General features: G+C 47.6%; 2 protein-coding genes and 1 long non-coding RNA gene across 6 annotated transcripts in view; 2 read left to right on the top strand and 1 right to left on the bottom strand.

Moving 5' to 3' along the window:
- cops3 (COP9 signalosome subunit 3) overlaps window positions 1–9,462 on the top strand; it is a 14,160-nt gene extending 4,698 nt beyond the window's left edge. For all 3 annotated transcript variants that reach the window (XM_024264451.2, XM_024264449.2, XM_024264450.2), the window contains 8 exons: window positions 377–469; window positions 543–722; window positions 1,060–1,200; window positions 7,686–7,859; window positions 8,338–8,424; window positions 8,586–8,699; window positions 8,769–8,849; window positions 8,920–9,462. In XM_024264451.2, coding sequence (XP_024120219.1) covers window positions 377–469; window positions 543–722; window positions 1,060–1,200; window positions 7,686–7,859; window positions 8,338–8,424; window positions 8,586–8,699; window positions 8,769–8,849; window positions 8,920–8,973 — 924 coding nt within the window. In that variant the 3' untranslated portion in view covers window positions 8,974–9,462. The remainder of the gene's footprint in view (window positions 1–376; window positions 470–542; window positions 723–1,059; window positions 1,201–7,685; window positions 7,860–8,337; window positions 8,425–8,585; window positions 8,700–8,768; window positions 8,850–8,919) is intronic.
- On the bottom strand, window positions 717–2,071 carry LOC118600162. The gene is made up of 3 exons (XR_004949729.1): window positions 1,624–2,071; window positions 966–1,324; window positions 717–848 (listed from the first exon to the last, which is right to left on the bottom strand). It is a non-coding gene; the product is annotated as an uncharacterized LOC118600162 (long non-coding RNA).
- Window positions 9,463–11,673: 2,211 nt separating the features above from the next.
- Window positions 11,674–17,694, top strand: usp22 (ubiquitin specific peptidase 22). 2 transcript variants are annotated; one of them, XM_024264447.2, is made up of 13 exons: window positions 11,684–12,128; window positions 12,585–12,717; window positions 13,791–13,904; window positions 14,189–14,290; window positions 15,036–15,202; window positions 15,278–15,425; window positions 15,483–15,585; window positions 15,693–15,851; window positions 15,912–16,038; window positions 16,108–16,199; window positions 16,444–16,506; window positions 16,848–16,997; window positions 17,115–17,694. In XM_024264447.2, exons 1-13 carry the CDS (start codon window positions 12,009–12,011, stop codon window positions 17,155–17,157), a joined length of 1,521 nt encoding a protein of 506 aa, XP_024120215.1. In that variant the 5' UTR covers window positions 11,684–12,008; the 3' UTR covers window positions 17,158–17,694. The 2 variants fall into 2 exon arrangements, with proteins under 2 accessions (XP_024120216.1, XP_024120215.1); XM_024264448.2 differs by lacking the exons at window positions 15,036–15,202; window positions 15,278–15,425 and having other exon boundaries at window positions 11,674–12,128.
- Window positions 17,695–18,733: the final 1,039 nt, after the last annotated feature.

The raw sequence follows: 18,733 nt of genomic DNA, 5'->3' as shown, positions 1-18,733 counted from the left end.
CTTATCTCCACCCGTCTGTCTCCACTTGCTTATCTCACCTGTCTGTCTCCACCTGTCTGTCTCCACTCGCTTATCACCACCTGTCTGTCTCTACCTGTCTGTCTCCACCCGTCTGTCTCCACCTTTCTGTCTCCACTTGCTTATCTACACCCATCTGTCTCTACCTGCTTATCTCACCTGTCTGTCTCCACCCGTCTGTCTCCACCCATCTGTCTCCACCTTTCTGTCTCCACCCGCTTATCTCCACCCATCTGTCTCCACCTTTCTGTCTCCACCCATCTGTCTCCACCTTTCTGTCTCCACCCGCTTATCACCACCTGTCTGTCTCCACCTGCTTATCACCACCTGTCTGTCTCCCTCCACCTGTCTCCACCAGCCTCTGAGGGGCATCGTCATCCTCAAACAGGCAATAGACAAAATGCAGATGAACACAAACCAGCTTACCTCAGTCCACGCAGACCTGTGTCAGGTGAGTCCTCGCCCCGCCTCCACCTGTCAGGTGAGTCTGAGAAGAAGCTGAACCCTCTGGTCTTCTCCTGCAGTTGTGCTTGTTAGCTAAGTGCTTCAAACCGGCTCTGCCCTTCCTGGAGGTGGACATGATGGACATCTGCAAAGAGAACGGCGCCTACGATGCAAAGCACTTTTTATGTTACTACTACTACGGCGGGATGATCTACACAGGCCTGAAGAACTTTGAAAGAGCACTGTATTTTTATGAACAGGTAGGGCTACTCACCTGTTCCTCTGAGTCTGTCCACACAGCCGTCACCACACAGGAGCTGTTGTGTTGTTGTAGTTTGTTGTGAGTTTATCTAAGACCCTCCAGGACCGTTTGGATCAAAGTTCTGCTGCTCAGCCAACAGAACATCAAAGCTTCATTAATTAATGTCACAAACATTTTTACTACAGGAAAATATCAATGTTCTTGCAGGAAGCAGCTCAGTCTGTCTCTCTGACTGACTCACCATTGGGATCCGCTTTTGTTTATTTCCTCTTGTAACTCATGGAGCAGCAGCAGTTTGGTGTGGTTGTTATAGATCTCCTGATCTCTCCTCACAGGCGATAACCACTCCAGCCATGGCGGTGAGTCACATCATGTTGGAAGCCTATAAGAAGTACATCCTGGTTTCTCTCATCCTCCACGGGAAGGTGCAGCCGCTGCCCAAATACACCTCACAGATCGTCGGGAGGTTCATCAAGGTACGCGCTGCTTCTCTGCTCTGAGGAGCTTCATGACTGCAGGTTCATGCTAGCTTGTTGCGTACGCAAAGTCAGACGCCATATTGGAATGGTGTAGATGGCTGTTTACTGCTGTGTTACAGATCTGGAAAAACAGAATGAGACTTTTCATTAGTAAATGATTGCTGTCAGCTGATAAAGGAGAACTTCTAGAGAACATTTGAACAAGATCTGAGTGAGTTTACTGTCAATAATGAACATTAAGGATGATCTATTCAAAGTCCATGACAGCTTTAGACTTCTCGTTATTTCCATGTTTTCTGTCAGGACCAGCGATCTTCATGTTCTTTGGAGGATGATGGTGGTATTTGTATGTGTTAGACCTCAGATAGACCAGATGACCTGCTGGTAATCAGATTTCTAAGAGGAGAAACATGAACTAACCAGGATTTCCTCAGTAGTGAAGAGGGAAGAGTCCATCAGCGCTGAGTCCTTGTCCGATGGACGGACCGGGACACGTGTCGTATGAAAGACCGCCTGCCTGCTGTCACGTTCTGATAGAGGCGGGGTGGATCCACTTGTAGAACTGGAGCCCCCAGCCCAGATGAATTCACCCTGCAGTGTTGCGTCTTGACCGGCTCCAGTTCAGTAATAAGTCCCGGCCGCTGTGGGCTTTAAAGCAGGTGCAGTCCAGACCTCGCCGTGAATGGGGCGGTCTCTGACCCATCGGGTCTGAAGCGGCTGTCCTCAGTCGGCTCAGACCGTGTCGCGCTGATCCGAGCGCGGACCCGCCCATATATAACAGGTGTGAGCGGTCTACGGTGATGTCAGCTACCCACCGATCCGTTTATACACAGACCGTTTGTGTAATCTCAGTCTGTGTGTAGATTAAACCACAACCATCAGGTATGCATTAGGTTTACTATAGAATAACATATTCATGTATCAAAACTTTGAGATGTCGTTCATTTGTTGCACTTTGTACAAAAACATTTCCAGTTAACATTATAAACATTATAAACATTACCATGACCTGGGAATTATTTTTCTGATGAACAGTTTTCCTCTGTAAAATTGGACCAAATGGATCATTTTATGGTCATTTTACTGGTTCTGCTAAGACATGTCTGATTGTTTTTATTCCAGTCCAATATGGCGTTTCTCTTTACGTATCTTGGACAACAGTAACAAGCCTGCTGTCATCTCCAGTAACCTCTATGGCTGCTGATGGTAATGCTGAGCGTGCTCTGTGAGAGCTGCACTAGGGGGCGCTGTGGTACCAACATACCAGCAGGAGCACAGCTTTGTTTCATGCAGTAGAACTAAAAGCAAACACTGATGTTAAAATAAGCCCTGCCCACTTTTATCACGTTCATGTTATTATTATTAAGGGACTCCGATAGGGCTGTCACAGATAATTATTTCAATGGTTGACGAATCACCGGTTATTGTTCCGATTAGTCGACTAATCGGGTCACTCGTAGACCGGATGTAAAACACACGGCTTCACCGTCGTTAGCTTTAAACTGAAAGTGTTTCAGCTCTACGTTAACCAGGATTAAAGACAACACTTTAATCAATCATGCAGCTTTACTCCTTCATTTGTTAAAACAAGATTAAATCAAATGAGGTTGGCAATCTGAATCAACAGGAAACAACAAAATAAAAGCCTACTATTTTTTTAAAGCTTTAAGCATATATTCAATAAAACGTATATTTCAAAACTTATAAACACACTAAATATTTGCTCTCTGAGCTGCATTTGAGGTACATGCATGTGCTGAATCATGGCTAGTGATCCGTACAGATTAATATTTACATAAATAACAAACTGGAAAGCTCTGACACTATCTGGCAAGAGCAGCTGATTCACCGTTTGACTGACAACAGATAAAGAGTTTAAAATTTCAATTCAACATTTTACTTCTCTTTACAAACTGTAGCATAAAAAAATCACCACAATTGTTGTTGATGACTTACTTATACTTGTGAATGAGGTCTGTGCTGCTCCTTCTGAAGAAACAGATGAATGTTTGTAGAATCTTCATTTCTTCAGAGTTAAAGTCTCTCCGTCTCCGTGGAGATCTCTCCCAGAGACGAGTCTAAACACATTCTGGGTTTAGGGTTTAAAACCAAATCCTCCATTTAGATATTGATGCTAAACAATATTAAAGAGTAACTGGACGGCTGCACTTGTTTTGCTAACACTAGATCTACTATTTTTTTGTCCGCGGTGTCACATACACTCTCTGGGCTCACCAGCGCCCTCTGCTGGTGGCATGTATATCGTGGTGCGGCGGGCGGACTGACTGCCGCACCGGCTAAATGAGTCACAAACTGGAACCAATGAAAAACAAATCAGGTCGATTTAAAATAAAGCGTTTTATGATGATAGACCGAAACAACACAGACATACGTCAGCTGCAGCTGCTGTCAGTGTGTGCGGCGCTGGGGAGGCGGGGCTACAGCTGCCTCATCCAGCGCCGTCTAACGGATTTGGACAGGAAACTGTAAATGTGCTGCTTTTTTACCAAGAAACATTGAAAACGCGAACAAAAATGGTAATCATAGAAAATAACATTAGATTTTCTATTTTTCATTTTAAAAAGTATATTCATCTTATTCATCTTATTATATTCATGCATGTTTTTAGCGACATTTTGCTGGTGAGGCTCAGCCTCCCCTGACTTATCTGTTGTGTTATTTAGGTGTGTGCGCTCGCGGGGGGTGGGGTTGGAGTGGTCCGTGGTACACACGTGGGTTCTGATCCGTACGGACCACGGATTATCTGAGATCCGTTACACTCCTACTGGAGATCAAATCTACAAAAACTGAGAGAAAAGAATGATTCATATGCAATCTCCCCCTGTCCAAATGATATCGTAAATGAAAATATTAAAATGAAACTGTCTTGATTTTTTTGTATTAATTGTAGCATTGAAACTAACTGTGGGGACATGTAAATATTTCAAATAATAATTATTATCTGTAGTACATGTGCAGGTGAGCCGCTGCCATGCCAGCTTTTCAAAGCGACTTTTGATCCTTTTGGCTTGCCATACGGTTCTGTACGGAGCAGGGAGATCTGAACTCAGACTCGGACACGAGCGCCGATGGTTTTGTTCAGCCCTTCAAAATAAAGAAACCGCCACCAAATACTTTATGCAGAAAAATCCCTGATATAAGTAGAACAGCAGTAAGCACTAGGGCTGTGACGAGTGTCCGGGTGCTCGGGTATTCGCCATCTGCTCCCGAAAATTCGAGTACTGATATTCGCGACGTCCAAGATCGCTGATTCATGATCTTTATAGATGTAGTAAATTGTAGTAAAATATGATCATAATATCATCTGGGGACGATGTATTTTTGCTCTGACATGCAGAATAATTTAGTATTTTAAGTTTACAAACTAAAACAAACCCAAAAGAGCCGCGTTACCTACACCAGAAGTAAACATCTTGGTGACGGTGAAGCTTCCGGTTTTCAAAGTAAAAGAGAGCTTTTTTCCGTTCAAAAATTGTGTGGAATATTGAATCTGAAATGTTGTATTACCTTTTAAGTTAATCCTGTGGCCAGCAGAGGGCAGGCGAGGTTCACATAGTGTGTGTTACGTGTAAAAAAGCAGAAGTCCGATGAGCCTGAGCGAGCAGCTGTGTTCAGATGTTCCGAGACGTGGTGGAGTGTAAATAAAAGCTGGTGCACCTTATTCACCATTTGGACTTCTTTTATATGAAGATGCAACAAACTGAGACTGAAGTTCGGCTCACAGACATAACTTCTGAAACAATGAATTAGCTTTAACATCGGAGCTTTAGCTCCAGTGTTTACATTCTTTTGACTACGATAACTCTTCAACATTTGACGCAGTTAACGAAACTCCAGGTTATTCTGAAGAAACAGCCTCGCGCTGCTGGAAGGATGATGTAATCAACGTGAATCAGCTGATTCTGCTGCGAAAAAATACTTTTCATAGGAGCTCTGCTGCAATATGTGATGCTTAGAACGTAAAATATTTGAGAACTCTGAGGATAGAAAACTGGAGAACATTTTCCGATTCTGTTAAATGATCCAAAACAGCAGAGATTTTATCCTTTTATGTTGTTTTACTGAACCAGAAGATTGATTAAAAAGTTTAAAATGACAAAATGTATTTTTATCTGAATCTTTGTGTTTTTTTAATCAGTTTTGTTGATTCTGATCTCCTGTTTTAAATTAAAGTATAAATGATGAAATCATTTCAGTTTTCATCCATCCAGTAAATAGACATACACATAACAGTAAACATATTAAAAAGTCAGAATCGTGGTTCGATTCGTGAATCCAATCGGATCGCCATCTAAGTGATGATCCACAGCCCTAGTAAGCATGCTCTCTGTTTGCGCTAATGCTAGCTTAGCTTCCCTAGACAAAGATCCCTCTGATCAATGACCAGCTCCATGGCCCTGTGGTAGAGTGTCCGTCCTGAGATTGGAAGGTTGTTAATTCAAATCCAGGCTGAGACATAATAAAAAATGGGACCAAGAGCCTCTCTGCTAAATACTGTGCATAAGAGGTTGGATTAAACCATCAAATGGCTGTGTCTGCAGCTCACCACTCCCCCAGGGGAGGGGTCAAATGCAGAGAACAAATTTCCCTCTCATTGCGTGATAACTGATGGGATTTTGATCATCAGTCAGGAGGGGTTTCCTCTTCAGGTGTTCACTGTAGTGCTGCTGTGGACACTTGTCTTTTATGTTTCACTCTTTCATGCTCTGTCGGCGTGTTGCTATGGTACCCAAGCCCTCTCAGAACTGCCTGTGACATCACTACGATTAGCACTACTGAACACGTGTCAAAGAGAATAACAGAGCCAGCATTAGAAAGTACGCTGCAGAGATAAAAAAAGACGTGTCTAGTACTATTAAATCGGTCGTCAACGATTTTTATATTCGACTAATCGCCTCATCATGGCAGCCCTGGATTCAGACAGAAACCTTTGTCTCCATCAGCCAGCAGGGACAATTTGGTCGCATTTGCTACTAGATTTTTCATTTAAGCGCCTAAAAAAAATTCTTGGTCGCACCAGTGCACCCAGCCGTTCTGAGGAGAAAAGACAATGTCAGCGACTCCAAAAGTCTCCTTCCTGCATGTGTGTGCAGGTGTAACAACCTCCAATAAGAATTATTCTTACTTTATTAGAAAGCACATCTGGAGGAGCGCCGGCGACACTTTCAGAGTCGTTCAGTTTGGGTCCGTGCGCCCGATACTGGCGGCAGGTGGAGCGACTGAAAACAGAGCTCAGAGCTTTGGTTCTAGTGTTTAGGCTACATTCTACCGCTAACGCGATGAGCGTTACTCCAGCGGATTCTGAAGCGGAGGAAACGAGCCTCGCGCTGATGATCAGTGCAGCTGGGAAGTGATGTCTAATCCGCTGGAGAAAAGCAGCTTCATTATTTGAGCGCTCTGCGTTAATCCTATCGTGTGTATCGGAGCAAATCAAGAAAAAAAACGTTTTTTTCCGTGTCAGAATCAGCTTCAGAGATTGTGTGAACGGTAAGATTTATGGCAAGCTAAAAGAAGTGATTCACTTCAACATTATTGGTGTTTACGGTTAACTACGGTGGCCCTGAAGGATAGATAACAATAACAAACTCATCAGCGCAAAACATTATAAAGCTCTCAATGACTATTAAAAACAAAAATCAATTAATTAAAAACATCAAGTTTTTCACAAACCAAATTAATTCTGAAAATGAAAAAGTTTAAAAAAACAAAAGTACATTTCAAAAATTCAAATAAATGGCTATGTATTGATCACTAAACGCTTAAAAGTTTAGTTTATTTTTTTGTTGAAGTTTCTGTGAAGCATTTTAAACTCCTGCTGTTTTCAAAGCATTTTAAAGTGCTCTTTTGATCATGATTCAGCTGTTTTTAGCCAAAACTTTAAAAACCTGTCGTTTTCTAGGACATAGTTTCTGCAGAGCAGCTCGAAATCTTTAGAAATTCACCTTTGAGTTGTGGCCAAGACTGTTGGTGTGAAATAACCCACGATGATGTCATGAAATCTTTGTTCACTGGCTCTGCTGCTAGCTTACAGCCGCTCACACGCTAAGCTAACATTACAGTGGAACGAAAACAGCAGCAACATCGTTTCTGTCCAGACGTAGTTTAGATCCAGATTCCAGCTCAGACCAGGAAAACAAAGACATAAATGGATCTATTCGTCTGTGAGTGGATGCATCAGAATGGAGCAGAGCAGGATGACTTAGGCTCCGCCCATTTCACTTGTCAAAACTGCACATTTTTATTAATGTTGATGTGCTATATAAATGTAGTAGTTTATCGTTATGGTAGAACTCTGTTATAAATTAAGGGCTGGTGTTGACAGTGACCATGTAAAAGTTAAATGCAATGAGTTTGAGAACGTCGGTGCACCAGAACCAGACTTAGTCTAGAGCTCTGGCCAGTTGTCCTGGTTCCTTCCATCCTGTTCTGATCAGTGAAGCTTCTCTGTTGTCTTTCCTCAGCCCTTGAGCAACATCTACCATGAGCTGGCTCAGGTCTACACCACCAACAACCCTGCAGAGCTGCGCAGCCTGGTCAGCAAACACAGCGAGAGCTTCACGCGGGACAACAACACCGGCCTGGTCAAGCAGTGTGTCTCCTCCCTCTACAAGAAGAACATCCAGAGGCTAACCAAGGTGGGCGGGCCTGAACCTGAGGGCTGTCCTCAAAGGGGGGAGTCTGGATATGCTGAGGAGATAAAACAATCTGGAAACCAGAATGATCTGGAAACCAGATCTTCTCAGAAGAAGCAGATTCAGAGGCTGCTGTGTCAGAGAGCCTCAGGTCAGTCAGAAGTTCTAAAGGTCTGAAGGAATGAAACTGTAAACTGTGTTTCTGGGTCTCTTGATCTGCTGGTTCTGAGACACTGAACTACAGGAATTCATAAAGCTACCAGAACCTTTCCAGGTTCTGCTTTATCTTCAGACAGGAGCTCCAGCTCTAGCAGGAAACTCCCAGCTGACCTGGGGTCCCCAGAATCAGAAAAACGTTAAAATCAAAAGTTTAACTTTTTATGTCGTGACCTTTGATGTTGAATTGTCTGCTCTTTGGTTCTGTTCTTCTGGCAGACCGCTGCACCACAGCACCTCACTCTCACTCTTTGATCCTCTGCAGACCTTCCTGACGTTGTCTTTGCAAGACATGGCGAGTCGAGTTCAGCTCTCAGGTCCGCAGGAAGCGGAGAAATACGTCTTACACATGGTGAGTCAGTTCATGATTGGGGCTGGAGCTGCTGCCAAGTTCCCGGATCTCCGGAGTTCCCGGATCTCCGGGGTTCCCGGAGCTTCGGGGTTCCCGGATCTTCGGGGTTCCCGGAGCTTCGGGGTTCCCGGAGCTTCAGGGTCTCCTTCTGCTTCTTTCAGATTGAAGACGGGGAGATCTATGCTAGCATTAACCAAAAGGACGGCATGGTCTGTTTCCACGACAACCCCGAGAAATACAACAACCCCGCCATGCTCCACAAAATCGACCAAGAGGTGACGCCTCGACCCTCCGCCGCCGTTTCCTCGCCGTTCCCGCTGAAGCTGACCCTCTTGTCTTTGCAGATGTTGAAGTGTATAGAGCTGGACGAGAAGTTAAAGTCTATGGATCAGGAGATCACTGTAAACCCTCAGTTTGTGCAGAAGGTGAGGACGCCGTCTCCTCCCGCGTGGTGGTTGTCCCGCCCACAGTCTCAGCATGAATCTGTCTCTGCAGAGTATGGGGACGCAGGAGGACGAGGTCGGTAGCAAAACGTCCAGTTACTCCTGAGAGGCCTGGGATGGAGGGAACGCCGCAGCCGCCCAGCACCTTCTTCCCGGGACGAGCTGGGAGTTTTAAGAGGAAAACAAACACTCTGTTGCATAAGGACTCTGGTTAGGGAAAATCTAAATGTGTGGATGATCAATTTGGTTCTTCTGACGTCAGCGTGTCTTCAGGATGAGCAGCATCCTTAGAAAGGAAACATCCCTCTGTCATTGTTTTATTTATCAGTGTTCCGGAGCGCCACACAAACCACCACAATAAAAGCTGGACTGTTTGTTCCAACCGTGTGTGAATGATCTCACTGTCCTCCGGACTCGCACCTGAAGACACCTGGAGGCGCCACGCCTGCTGCGGACAGGCTCCACAAGCACGCTGTTCCCGCTCTGATCGCTAGAGGGCGCTGTACAGGGAAGGGTTCGATTCCAGCGGAGGAAGCCGCTCTGCCCTCCGGAGCGTGAACGTTGCTGATCTGTTAATAAATTGTTTCAGAACAAACTTCTCTCTGAGCTTCTTCCTGTCGACACGCTTTTCCTCCAGCCAATCAGAGCCTTCGTCGGGTTGTGTTGTGATTAGGGGTACATTTCAAGTCAAACAAAACCTCAAAATATCAATATTCTTTTTTGACTAGTAAACTATATGGTTCTATATTATACGTAATGTTCAAAAAGCTTAAGCTCAAACTAATTTTAAAATATTTTAGTAAAAAATTATGTTTGATTAATTATATTGTCAACTGTGTTACGGACAAATTCTGTGTAATGCAAAACACATACGAACGCACTACACATTTGATAAGTGTTTTAGTCCATTAACAAAATATTTTTCATTTATCCAATTTACCTGGAAATATGACGTCTGACCTTTTTTATTTGGATTTTATGGGAGACTGATGGAGGGTGATGCTTTTTTCCATCATAAAACCACATTTCATTAAATTTGAGTTTATTTTTTTTTTAGAATAAGACTTCACTCTCCAGAGATCTTTACAATCTTTTTAACCACATTTTATTCAACTTTTAAGAAATTTATGGCACAAAAAACACTTGAATGTGTGAACGTGTGAATGTGTGACCGAGTGAACGTGTTAATGTGTGAACATGTGAATGTGTGACCGTGTGAATGTGTTAATGTGTGAACGTGTGAATGTGTGTGAATGTGTGACCGAGTGAATGTGTGACCGTGTGAACGTGTGACCGAGTGAACGTGTTAATGTGTGAACATGTGAATTTGTGAATGTGTGAACGTGTGACCGAGCGAATGTGTGACCGTGTGAATCTGTGACCGTGTGAATGTGTGAATGTGTGTAAATGTGTGACCGTGTGAACGTGTGAATGTGTGACCGAGTGAATGTGTTAATGTGTGAACGTGTGAATGTGTGTGAATGTGTGACCGAGTGAATGTGTAAATGTGTGAATGTGTGAACGTGTGAATGTGTGACCGTGTGAACGAGTGAATGTGTTAATGTGTGAAGGGGTGAATGTGTGAATGAGTGAATGTGTGAATGTGTGAATGTGTGACCGAGTGAATGTGTTAATGTTTGAATGTGTGAACGTGTGAATGTGTGTGAATGTGTGACCGAGTGAATGTGTGACCGTGTGAACGTGTGACCGAGTGAATGTGTTAATGTGTGAACATGTGAATGTGTGACCAAGTGAATGTGTGAATGTGTGAAAGTGTGAATGTGTGACCGAGTGAATGTGTGAATGTGTGAAAGTGTGAAGGTGTGACCGAGTGAATGTGTGAAGGGGTGAACGTGTGAATGTGTTAATGTGTGACCGTGTGAACGTGTGAATGTGTCTGACTGTGAAGCACTTTGGGCCTTTGAAGGAGGCTACAAAGTGCTTTACGAGTATCCACTATTTACCATTTAAAACAGAATTTATTCAGCCTGTCAATCGTTTTAAACATAAATGGTCACAAAAAACTTCCAAAAATGTCGACTGTGTTTCAGCAGATGAGGAACACAGTCGAGATTTGAGTCACTTTTGGGCTCTGCTAACTGCAGACTTTAGAGCTGTGGCCACAAACTCTTACTGGACTCATATTTTGATATATTTAAAACATATTTTTGTGACATTAACATCTAAAACAAGTTAACATGAACACGCTGATAACAGCTGACAATCATTTATTTTACTCTACATCTGTACAATAAAATTGTTAAAATACTGAAGATGGAAAGTAAAGCTAACCAGTGACTTTGGATTTCCCTCCAAAAAGAATGACATGTGTTTAAACACTTTTGTTATATTTCAGAAGTTACATCAAATGATTTTTTTTAAAGTTATATGTAAACAATTACTTTAATACTGATATGAAGAGTAAAACCTCACACTCATGAAATCCGACAGCATCGAACCTCCAGGTTCCAGTAAGATATCAGTCATTTTTGCTAAAACAAAAATAGCGTTTGTTTACTTTTTGTATTAAATAAAAACGTGTAAATTCGCCTCACTGCGAGAATCGCCAATGACTCTGGTTAAAATTTATTAGAAATGGATCAGTACATCCCACGGACATGACGCACCGTTGACTGTAAACATTGTAAACATATACAGTCAATGCTTGTACCCCTATAGAACCTCTCTTCAGCCAATCAGAGCGCTCGTCGGTTTGGGTTTCAGTCAATCAGCGTCATCGTTGAAGCGGAAGTACTTGAACCGAACTACGTCCACCAATCAGGAAGCGGCGTTCGCCCCGCTGAGGCGTGACGTCATCGAATGAAACAGCTGTGGCACCTGTCAATCACAGCTTTCTCTGTGTTAACTGGCTGGCCGCCTTGAAGGGGGCGTGGCTCCAGCCGCCGTTTCATCTGCTGTTGAAATTCCGACGCTTCCGACCCAACTTGTGTCCGCGCGCTAACGTCTCCGGTAACGGTCCGTGTTTCCCGCCTCCATGTTCGCTCCTGCGCGTGTCCGCGCCGACAGCCGCAGCGCGCACATCGCGGACCCGCAGAGCTAGCCCGCGAGCCTGCTTGGACCGGGCTGCGGCGGTTCGGAGCGGGCGGCCTGTTCCGCGCGGCGCCGGGCGGATGCGGAGCCATGAGCCCCGCAGGATGCCCGCACGTCGGCGGCTGGAAGGCGGACGGCTGGCGGCAGAACCTGCGGCTCATCTACCGGTGCTTCGTGTGGAGCGGTTCGGCTGAGACCAGAACCAGAAAGGTAACCGGGACATGTCAGCCGCGGCTCACCTGGACCCGGTGCGCGCTGCGGGGATGGTGGGCGTGCACGCGCCCGTCAGCAGACCACCAGTTTGGTCCGGAGCACGTGCACCCCAGCACGCGCCCCTGCCGTGTTTACAGACGTGTCAGCTGATGGACGGGGAGGCCGGACTCACCTGAGTTCACCTGGACGGTCCTTCTCACTTCAACAGTAAATAAATAACGATCAAAGGAGAAGATTAAACATCTGATCCTGAACCAGAGAGGGTCCAGAACCGGTTCTGATGACCTTTGACCCCTCGCTTCACCAGGAGTGAGGAGAGAATCTCTCTCTCTCTGTAGACGTTCTGGTCCGGTTCTGGTCCCTCAGAGCAGCGCGGTGGTCCTCTGGGGTCGCTACGAGGACGGTTTGGACCGCTCTGGATGATGAAGAGCAGATGTTCCTTCTGTCTTTCAGGCCAAGTCCTGCGTGTGTCACGCGTGCGGCGCCCACCTCAGCCGGCTGCACTCCTGCCTCAGCTGCGTCTTCTTCGCCTGCTTCGCCAAGAAACACATCCACGAACACGCCCGGAGCAAGAGGCATCACCTGGGTAAGCCACGCCCACCTGTTGGGGTTTGGGGTGAAGTCGGTCTGAGCGGACAGGTGGATTGTTAGAGGGAGGAGCTTAAAGCAGGTGATAACAGTAGGTGTGTTTGAGATCATGCAGACGGACCCGGCGCTGCGCAGATCGCCTGGATCGCGGTGCATGTTGGTTAGTTTCTTGCACTGACGTCAAATGTGCGCCGTCACGAAGTATCGCGAGAAAGGGGCGGGTTCAAGGCGCCTTCCTAAGCGAGCGCAGCCAGAAAATAGGTACGGTACCACGCTGGCTGCAGGCCGCCTTGATGACTACAAAACAATGCATTGTGGGAAACGGTGTCCACACAGTTCTTGTAATTCGACATGAAATAACTGGCGCTAAATGAAGGACATCTGTGTATTTTTTTACTTTTTCTGGAAGGTAGTGAATCACTGATACAAAAATAATCTGTGGTCATATTTGTTATTGTTGTCTCTAAAACTTAACTCTAATTTTATTTATGTATTTGGGACAGTGCACATGCAATGACTCCCGCAGCTATTTTATTAACAGTTTTACTCTAAAACATGTTAAAAAATAATATAAAAGACACAACAGCACAAATCATACTAGGAGGAGTGGCTTATTAACTTACAGATGAATGTTAAGGACAACCCCCAACTCCTTGTTCTCGTACTGCTTGTTGCCTTTGAGCCGTTATGCTGTGTGAGGCTCCGAGCTGAAGGAGGTTCCTGATGCAGGCGGCTGCAGACGGCTGCAGACCACCTCTGACCTGTGGAGTTGGTTTTCTGACGGAATTGGGAGGAGCTTCTGCAGCGTGTTTGAGCTCGCGTCCAATCAGCTGCCACTGACCCCCCCCATGTCTCTGTCTGCACCGATTCTCTTCTTCTCGTTCTTCTACGTTCCTCCACCTGCAGAGGATGCAGGACCAGCTGCAGGTTGCTATGGTAACGGGAAAAGACATCTGTCCCGACATGTCTGATGCTGCTCAGTCTGCAGCCAGCAGATGGCGCCATGGCAGCGCAGGTCAACCCAACTGCAAGCGTTCATGCAGATGACCTCTGACCTCTGTGTGTCTTCAGCTGTGGACCTGCTGTACGGGGGCATCTACTGCTTCCTGTGCCAAGACTACGTCTACGACAAGGAGATGGAGCAAATCGCCAAAGAGGAGCAGAAGAAAGCCTGGAAGATGCAAGGTACCACACAACATCCCATAATTTCCACCATCCCAGACTGATTGAATCAAGATCAGTCGATGTGGAGATAACTCCACATCCTGAAGCCTTTTTAACAAACAGGAACTCCAAGCTCTTATTTTGAAACGAAGAACAAACTTTGATTTTCCAGAATAAAATGCATCTGGATATGGTTCTGATGCCGGTCCATTTAAAACTAAAGATGTTCTGGTTCTGGACTGAAGTTCTGCTGATCCTCTGTGTGGTTCTGGAGCTCAGAACCTCACGGGTCTCTGTCTGTCCAGGCGTCGGGGAGAAGTTCTCCTCCTGGGAGCCCAGCAAGAGGGAGGTGGAGCTGCTACGGCACAACCCCAAGAGGAGGAGGATCACCACCAACTGCACCATCGGTTCGTCCTGTTTCAGAGCTGCTGGTCCGTCTGCAGGATCCTGACCCGGTTCTGTTCCGGGCAGAGTTGAGCTCCCTCCATTAGTTCCTGCGGTTTCAGACTCTCAGGATTCTCTCTGGAACAGCTGAGAACCTCAGGAGACTCCCGAACGGAGAGGAGAAGCTGTCCCTGAGACAGAGGTTGAAAAGTATTCAGTCAGATTTAATCTTGAGACACAATTACAGACCTCGTCTGTTTAAGCAGTGGAACTTGCACCGATGGTGACTGAATACTTTTTTACCCCAATTATCTAACTGAAGCACAGCAGAGGGAGCATCATGGTTTGGGTTGCTTAGCTTCTTTAGGCAGAACAGAACCAGAACCAGATGCTGCTAACGGCTCGCTTTTAGTGGATCGTCTGTGGGCGGGGCTTCAGCCACCCCCTCGTCTTGTCCCTGTCGTCTGTGGGCAGGGCTTCAGCCGCCCCCTCGTCTTGTCCCTGTCATCTGTGGGCGGGGCTTCAGCCGCCCCCTCGTCTTGTCCCTGTCGTCTGTGGGCGGGGCTTCAGCCACCCCCTCGTCTTGTCCCTGTCATCTGTGGGCGGGGCTTCAGCCACCCCCCCGTCTTGTCCCTGTCATCTGTGGGCGGGGCTTCAGCCGCCCCCTCGTCTTGTCCCTGTCGTCTGTGGGCGGGGCTTCAGCCGCCCCCTCGTCTTGTCCCTGTCGTCTGTGGGCGGGGCTTCAGCCCCCTCTGTCTCTGTGCGCAGGCCTGCGGGGGCTGATCAACCTGGGGAACACGTGTTTCATGAACTGCATCGTCCAGGCGCTGACGCACACGCCGCTGCTGCGCGACTTTTTCCTGTCCGACCGCCACAAGTGCGAGATGGCGAGCAGCTCCTGCCTGGTGTGTGAGATGTCGCAGCTCTTCCAGGAGGTGGTGCCTTTTCTACAATCCCCCCTCTCTCTAGAGCCCCGCCGCCTCCCTCTAACCACTCCCCCTCCTCCCTAGTTCTACTCGGGCCGCCGCTCGCCTCATGTCCCGTTCCGCCTGCTCCACCTGGTGTGGACCCACGCCCGCCACCTGGCCGGCTACGAGCAGCAGGACGCCCACGAGTTCCTGATCGCCGCGCTGGACGTCCTGCACCGCCACTGCAGAGGTACGGCAGAGGCGGTGCAGGAGGGGAGGGGCTGCGTCTGATCCTCTTTGTGTGCAGATGATGACGGGAAGAGAACCAGCAACCCCAACCACTGCACCTGCATCATCGACCAGATCTTCACTGGGGGGCTGCAGTCTGACGTCACCTGCCAAGTCTGCCAGTAAGTCCTGCTCTCTGGCTCCCCCGAGTGGTGGCCGGAGGTCACAGCGGGGAGGTCTGAACGCGTGATCCTAAACTCTCTGGAACACCTCCTCCTCTTCCTCCCAGCGGCGTCTCAACAACCATCGACCCGTTCTGGGACATCAGTCTGGACCTGCCCGGTTCCTCCACGCCGTTCTGGCCCCTGAGCCCCGGGGGGGAGGTGTCTGTGCTGAACGGCGAGGGTCACGGTGGCGGCGCCACCACGCTCACAGACTGCCTGCGCAGGTAAGCGTCTGGTGGGGTCAGGACGGCGGAAGGTGGTCGGTGATGCCCCTCCATGTGCAGGTTCACCCGGCCGGAGCACCTGGGCAGCAGCGCCAAGATCAAGTGCAGCGGTTGCCATAGTTACCAGGAATCCACCAAGCAGCTGACCATGAAGAAGCTGCCCGTAGTGGCGTGCTTTCACCTCAAAGTAAGAGCTCTCCCTTTGAGCGCCGTCAACCGACGCCGCCACAGCCTAAAGCCGTCTGTCTGTCTGCAGCGGTTCGAGCACTCTGCCAAACTGCGGCGGAAGATCAGCACATACGTGTCCTTCCCTCTGGAGCTGGACATGACGCCCTTCATGGCCTCCAGGTGAGGGCAGCTTGAGAGTGCAGACGCAGCTTGAGAGTGCAGACGCAGCTTGAGAGAGTGCAGACGCAGCTTGAGAGAGTGCAGACGCAGCTTGAGAGAGTGCAGACGCAGCTTCAGAGAGTGCAGACGCAGCTTCAGAGAGTGCAGACGCAGCTTGAGAGAGTGCAGACGCAGCTTGAGAGTGCAGACGCAGCTTCAGAGTGCAGGCGGGGGAAGTCGTGTTCAACGGCGTCTGTCGTTTCAGCAAAGAGAAGCGGATGAACGGCCAGCACCAGCAGAGCGCCGACGCCTTCTGCAGCGACAACAGGTGACCCGGACCGGTTCATCATCCAGAACCGGACCAGACATTCACATTAAACACCTGCAGTTTATTCCAGGAAAACTGAAACAGACGATTCTGTTTAAAGAAACTTCAGGATCTCCATGAACTTCACGTTTCATTCAAAGTTTCTCTTTTCAAATCAAATCAAACTTTATTTGTGTAGCACTTTTCCAAAAAAAACAATTTTACTCAATATTAACTTAATATTAATTCAAGGACATTTGATAAATATTTATTTCTTCAGACTGTTTCATTTTATTACAAACTATTAACAGTTTATTGACGTATTTTATTCCAAAGACGACGTTCATTCATGACTCTTCCAGGTACAGTCTGTTTGCTGTGGTCAACCACCAGGGGACGCTAGAGAGCGGACACTACACCACCTTCATCCGCCAGCACAAGGACCAGTGGTTCAAGTGTGACGACGCCGTCATTACCAAGGCCAGCCTGAAGGAGGTGCTGGACAGCGAAGGGTGAGCCTCCAAAGCAGGAGGGCCGTCTGTGGGGGGGGGTCTGCAGAGGGGAAGGCCGTCTGCGTCTGCAGGGGGAGGCCCAGCTGCACGCTCTGACTCTGTGCTCTCCTCCTGCAGGTACCTCCTTTTCTACCACAAGCAGCTCCTGGAGTACGAGTAGGAGGAGACTTGCAGGAGACTTGCAGGAGACTTGCAGGAGACTTGCAGGAGACTTGCAGGAGACTCGGAGGAGACTCGGAGGAGACTCGGAGGAGACTCGGAGGAGACCCGGAGGAGACTCGGAGGAGACTCGGAGGAGACTCGGAGGAGACCCGGAGGAGACTCGGAGGAGACTCGGAGGAGACTCGGACCTCCAGCAGCTTCCAAGAGGACTCGGTTGAACTGTTTCCCCCAAACTCTGGACTCCAGCAAAGATTTCAGCAAATTTATTTTTATACAGCCGACTGAAAAGTTTGTTTACAGCCCCGCCCCCTGCTCAGAGCCCCGCCCCTCGTGTGGATCATTGATGGTCATTCTGTGAAACTGCTGCTACGCCTCTCTGTTCCTCACAGACATCCCGGTCCGTCCGTCTGCGCAGACACGTGTGCATTCCTGTACTGAATCAGTACTCCAGCACCAGCCGGCCGTGGCTCCTCCCTCTGAGGCGGAGCACGCGGCGTCTCTCTGCATGACTGTCAATAAAGAAGTTCTGTCTGAACGTCTAGAGACCATCATTGACCCCATGACCTCCATGTTTGACCTCCAGGTTTGACCTCCAGGTTTAGTCCAACATTTCCGAGCGTCTGTACAGGAGCAGCTGAGACCTCTCGGGTAGAAGACGATCTTTCTGCACCATAGAGGGCGCCGTAACACAAGGTAAGAGAAGCAGAACAGTCAGTTAGTTCAACTTTATTAACAATTATCTTTATCTTATAATTATCTTTGGTGTTTGAATGAGTCAGCTGTCATTCCATCACCTGACCGGCCGGTTCCGCTCGTCGCTGTCGGTCCGTCTCATTACAGCCGGTTGTTCAGCGATGACGCCGGCGGCTTCAGCCAAACTCAAGAGTTTCAGCAGATCCTAAGTCCAAGTCAGCAAAATGGGGGCGGAGCTCTCCCGCCGCTGCCTCCCAGTGAAAGTGTCACTGATCGCTCTCACATCAAGACGGGTTCTGTCTGGTTTCATCCACAGCGTTCTGAACTGAAAACAGAACCGGACCGGACCGCCTGAAGGCCTCCAGCAGGAGGCGCTGTGCTCCTAAACACTTTATACAGCATCTCAGGTGAGGTTGCACACCTGACAGACCAATAACTCTTCTAGATACGTAGTTGTAGAAGCTAATCTTTCTTTAACTGTTCTGGTATCTCCTGTCCGTCCTGGGATAGGATCTCTCCTTCATGTGGGAATCCCTAAGGTTTCTTCTTCTTTCCTGACTCAGGTTTTTTAGGAGTTTTTCCTTACCGGGAGGGAGGGTCTAAGGGCAGGGATAACCAGTTTATGTAGTCCTAGTTTTAACTATAGTTCATATTTTGAAGCCCAATGAGGCAAATCTCTTTGTGATTCTGGCCTACAGAAATAAAATTGAATTGAATTGAACAAGACCTGATCAGAGTTTAGGCCACGCCCCCTCAGGTGGACTTACCTCCATCACAGATGTTGTTGCCATTTGAATCCTGTGGGTGTGGCTTAAGAAAACTGGTTACTAAATACAGCTACAAATTATTCATTGACCTACAACAAAACCTCCATCAGCTGG

This window comes from Oryzias melastigma, linkage group LG19 (genome assembly GCF_002922805.2).
Source record: "Oryzias melastigma strain HK-1 linkage group LG19, ASM292280v2, whole genome shotgun sequence".
NCBI lineage: Eukaryota > Metazoa > Chordata > Actinopteri > Beloniformes > Adrianichthyidae > Oryzias > Oryzias melastigma.
This window is presented reverse-complemented; position numbering and strand designations above follow the sequence as displayed.

Bases quoted from the DNA above. Each gene is read 5' to 3' on its own strand.
- usp22 (XM_024264447.2), top strand. From the start codon at position 12,009: ATGAGCCCCGCAGGATGCCCGCACGTCGGCGGCTGGAAGGCGGACGGC. The intron at 16,039-16,107 runs GTAAGAGCTCTC...GTCTGTCTGCAG, and splicing joins TGGCGTGCTTTCACCTCAAA to CGGTTCGAGCACTCTGCCAA. The intron at 16,507-16,847 runs GTGACCCGGACC...TGACTCTTCCAG, and splicing joins GCCTTCTGCAGCGACAACAG to GTACAGTCTGTTTGCTGTGG.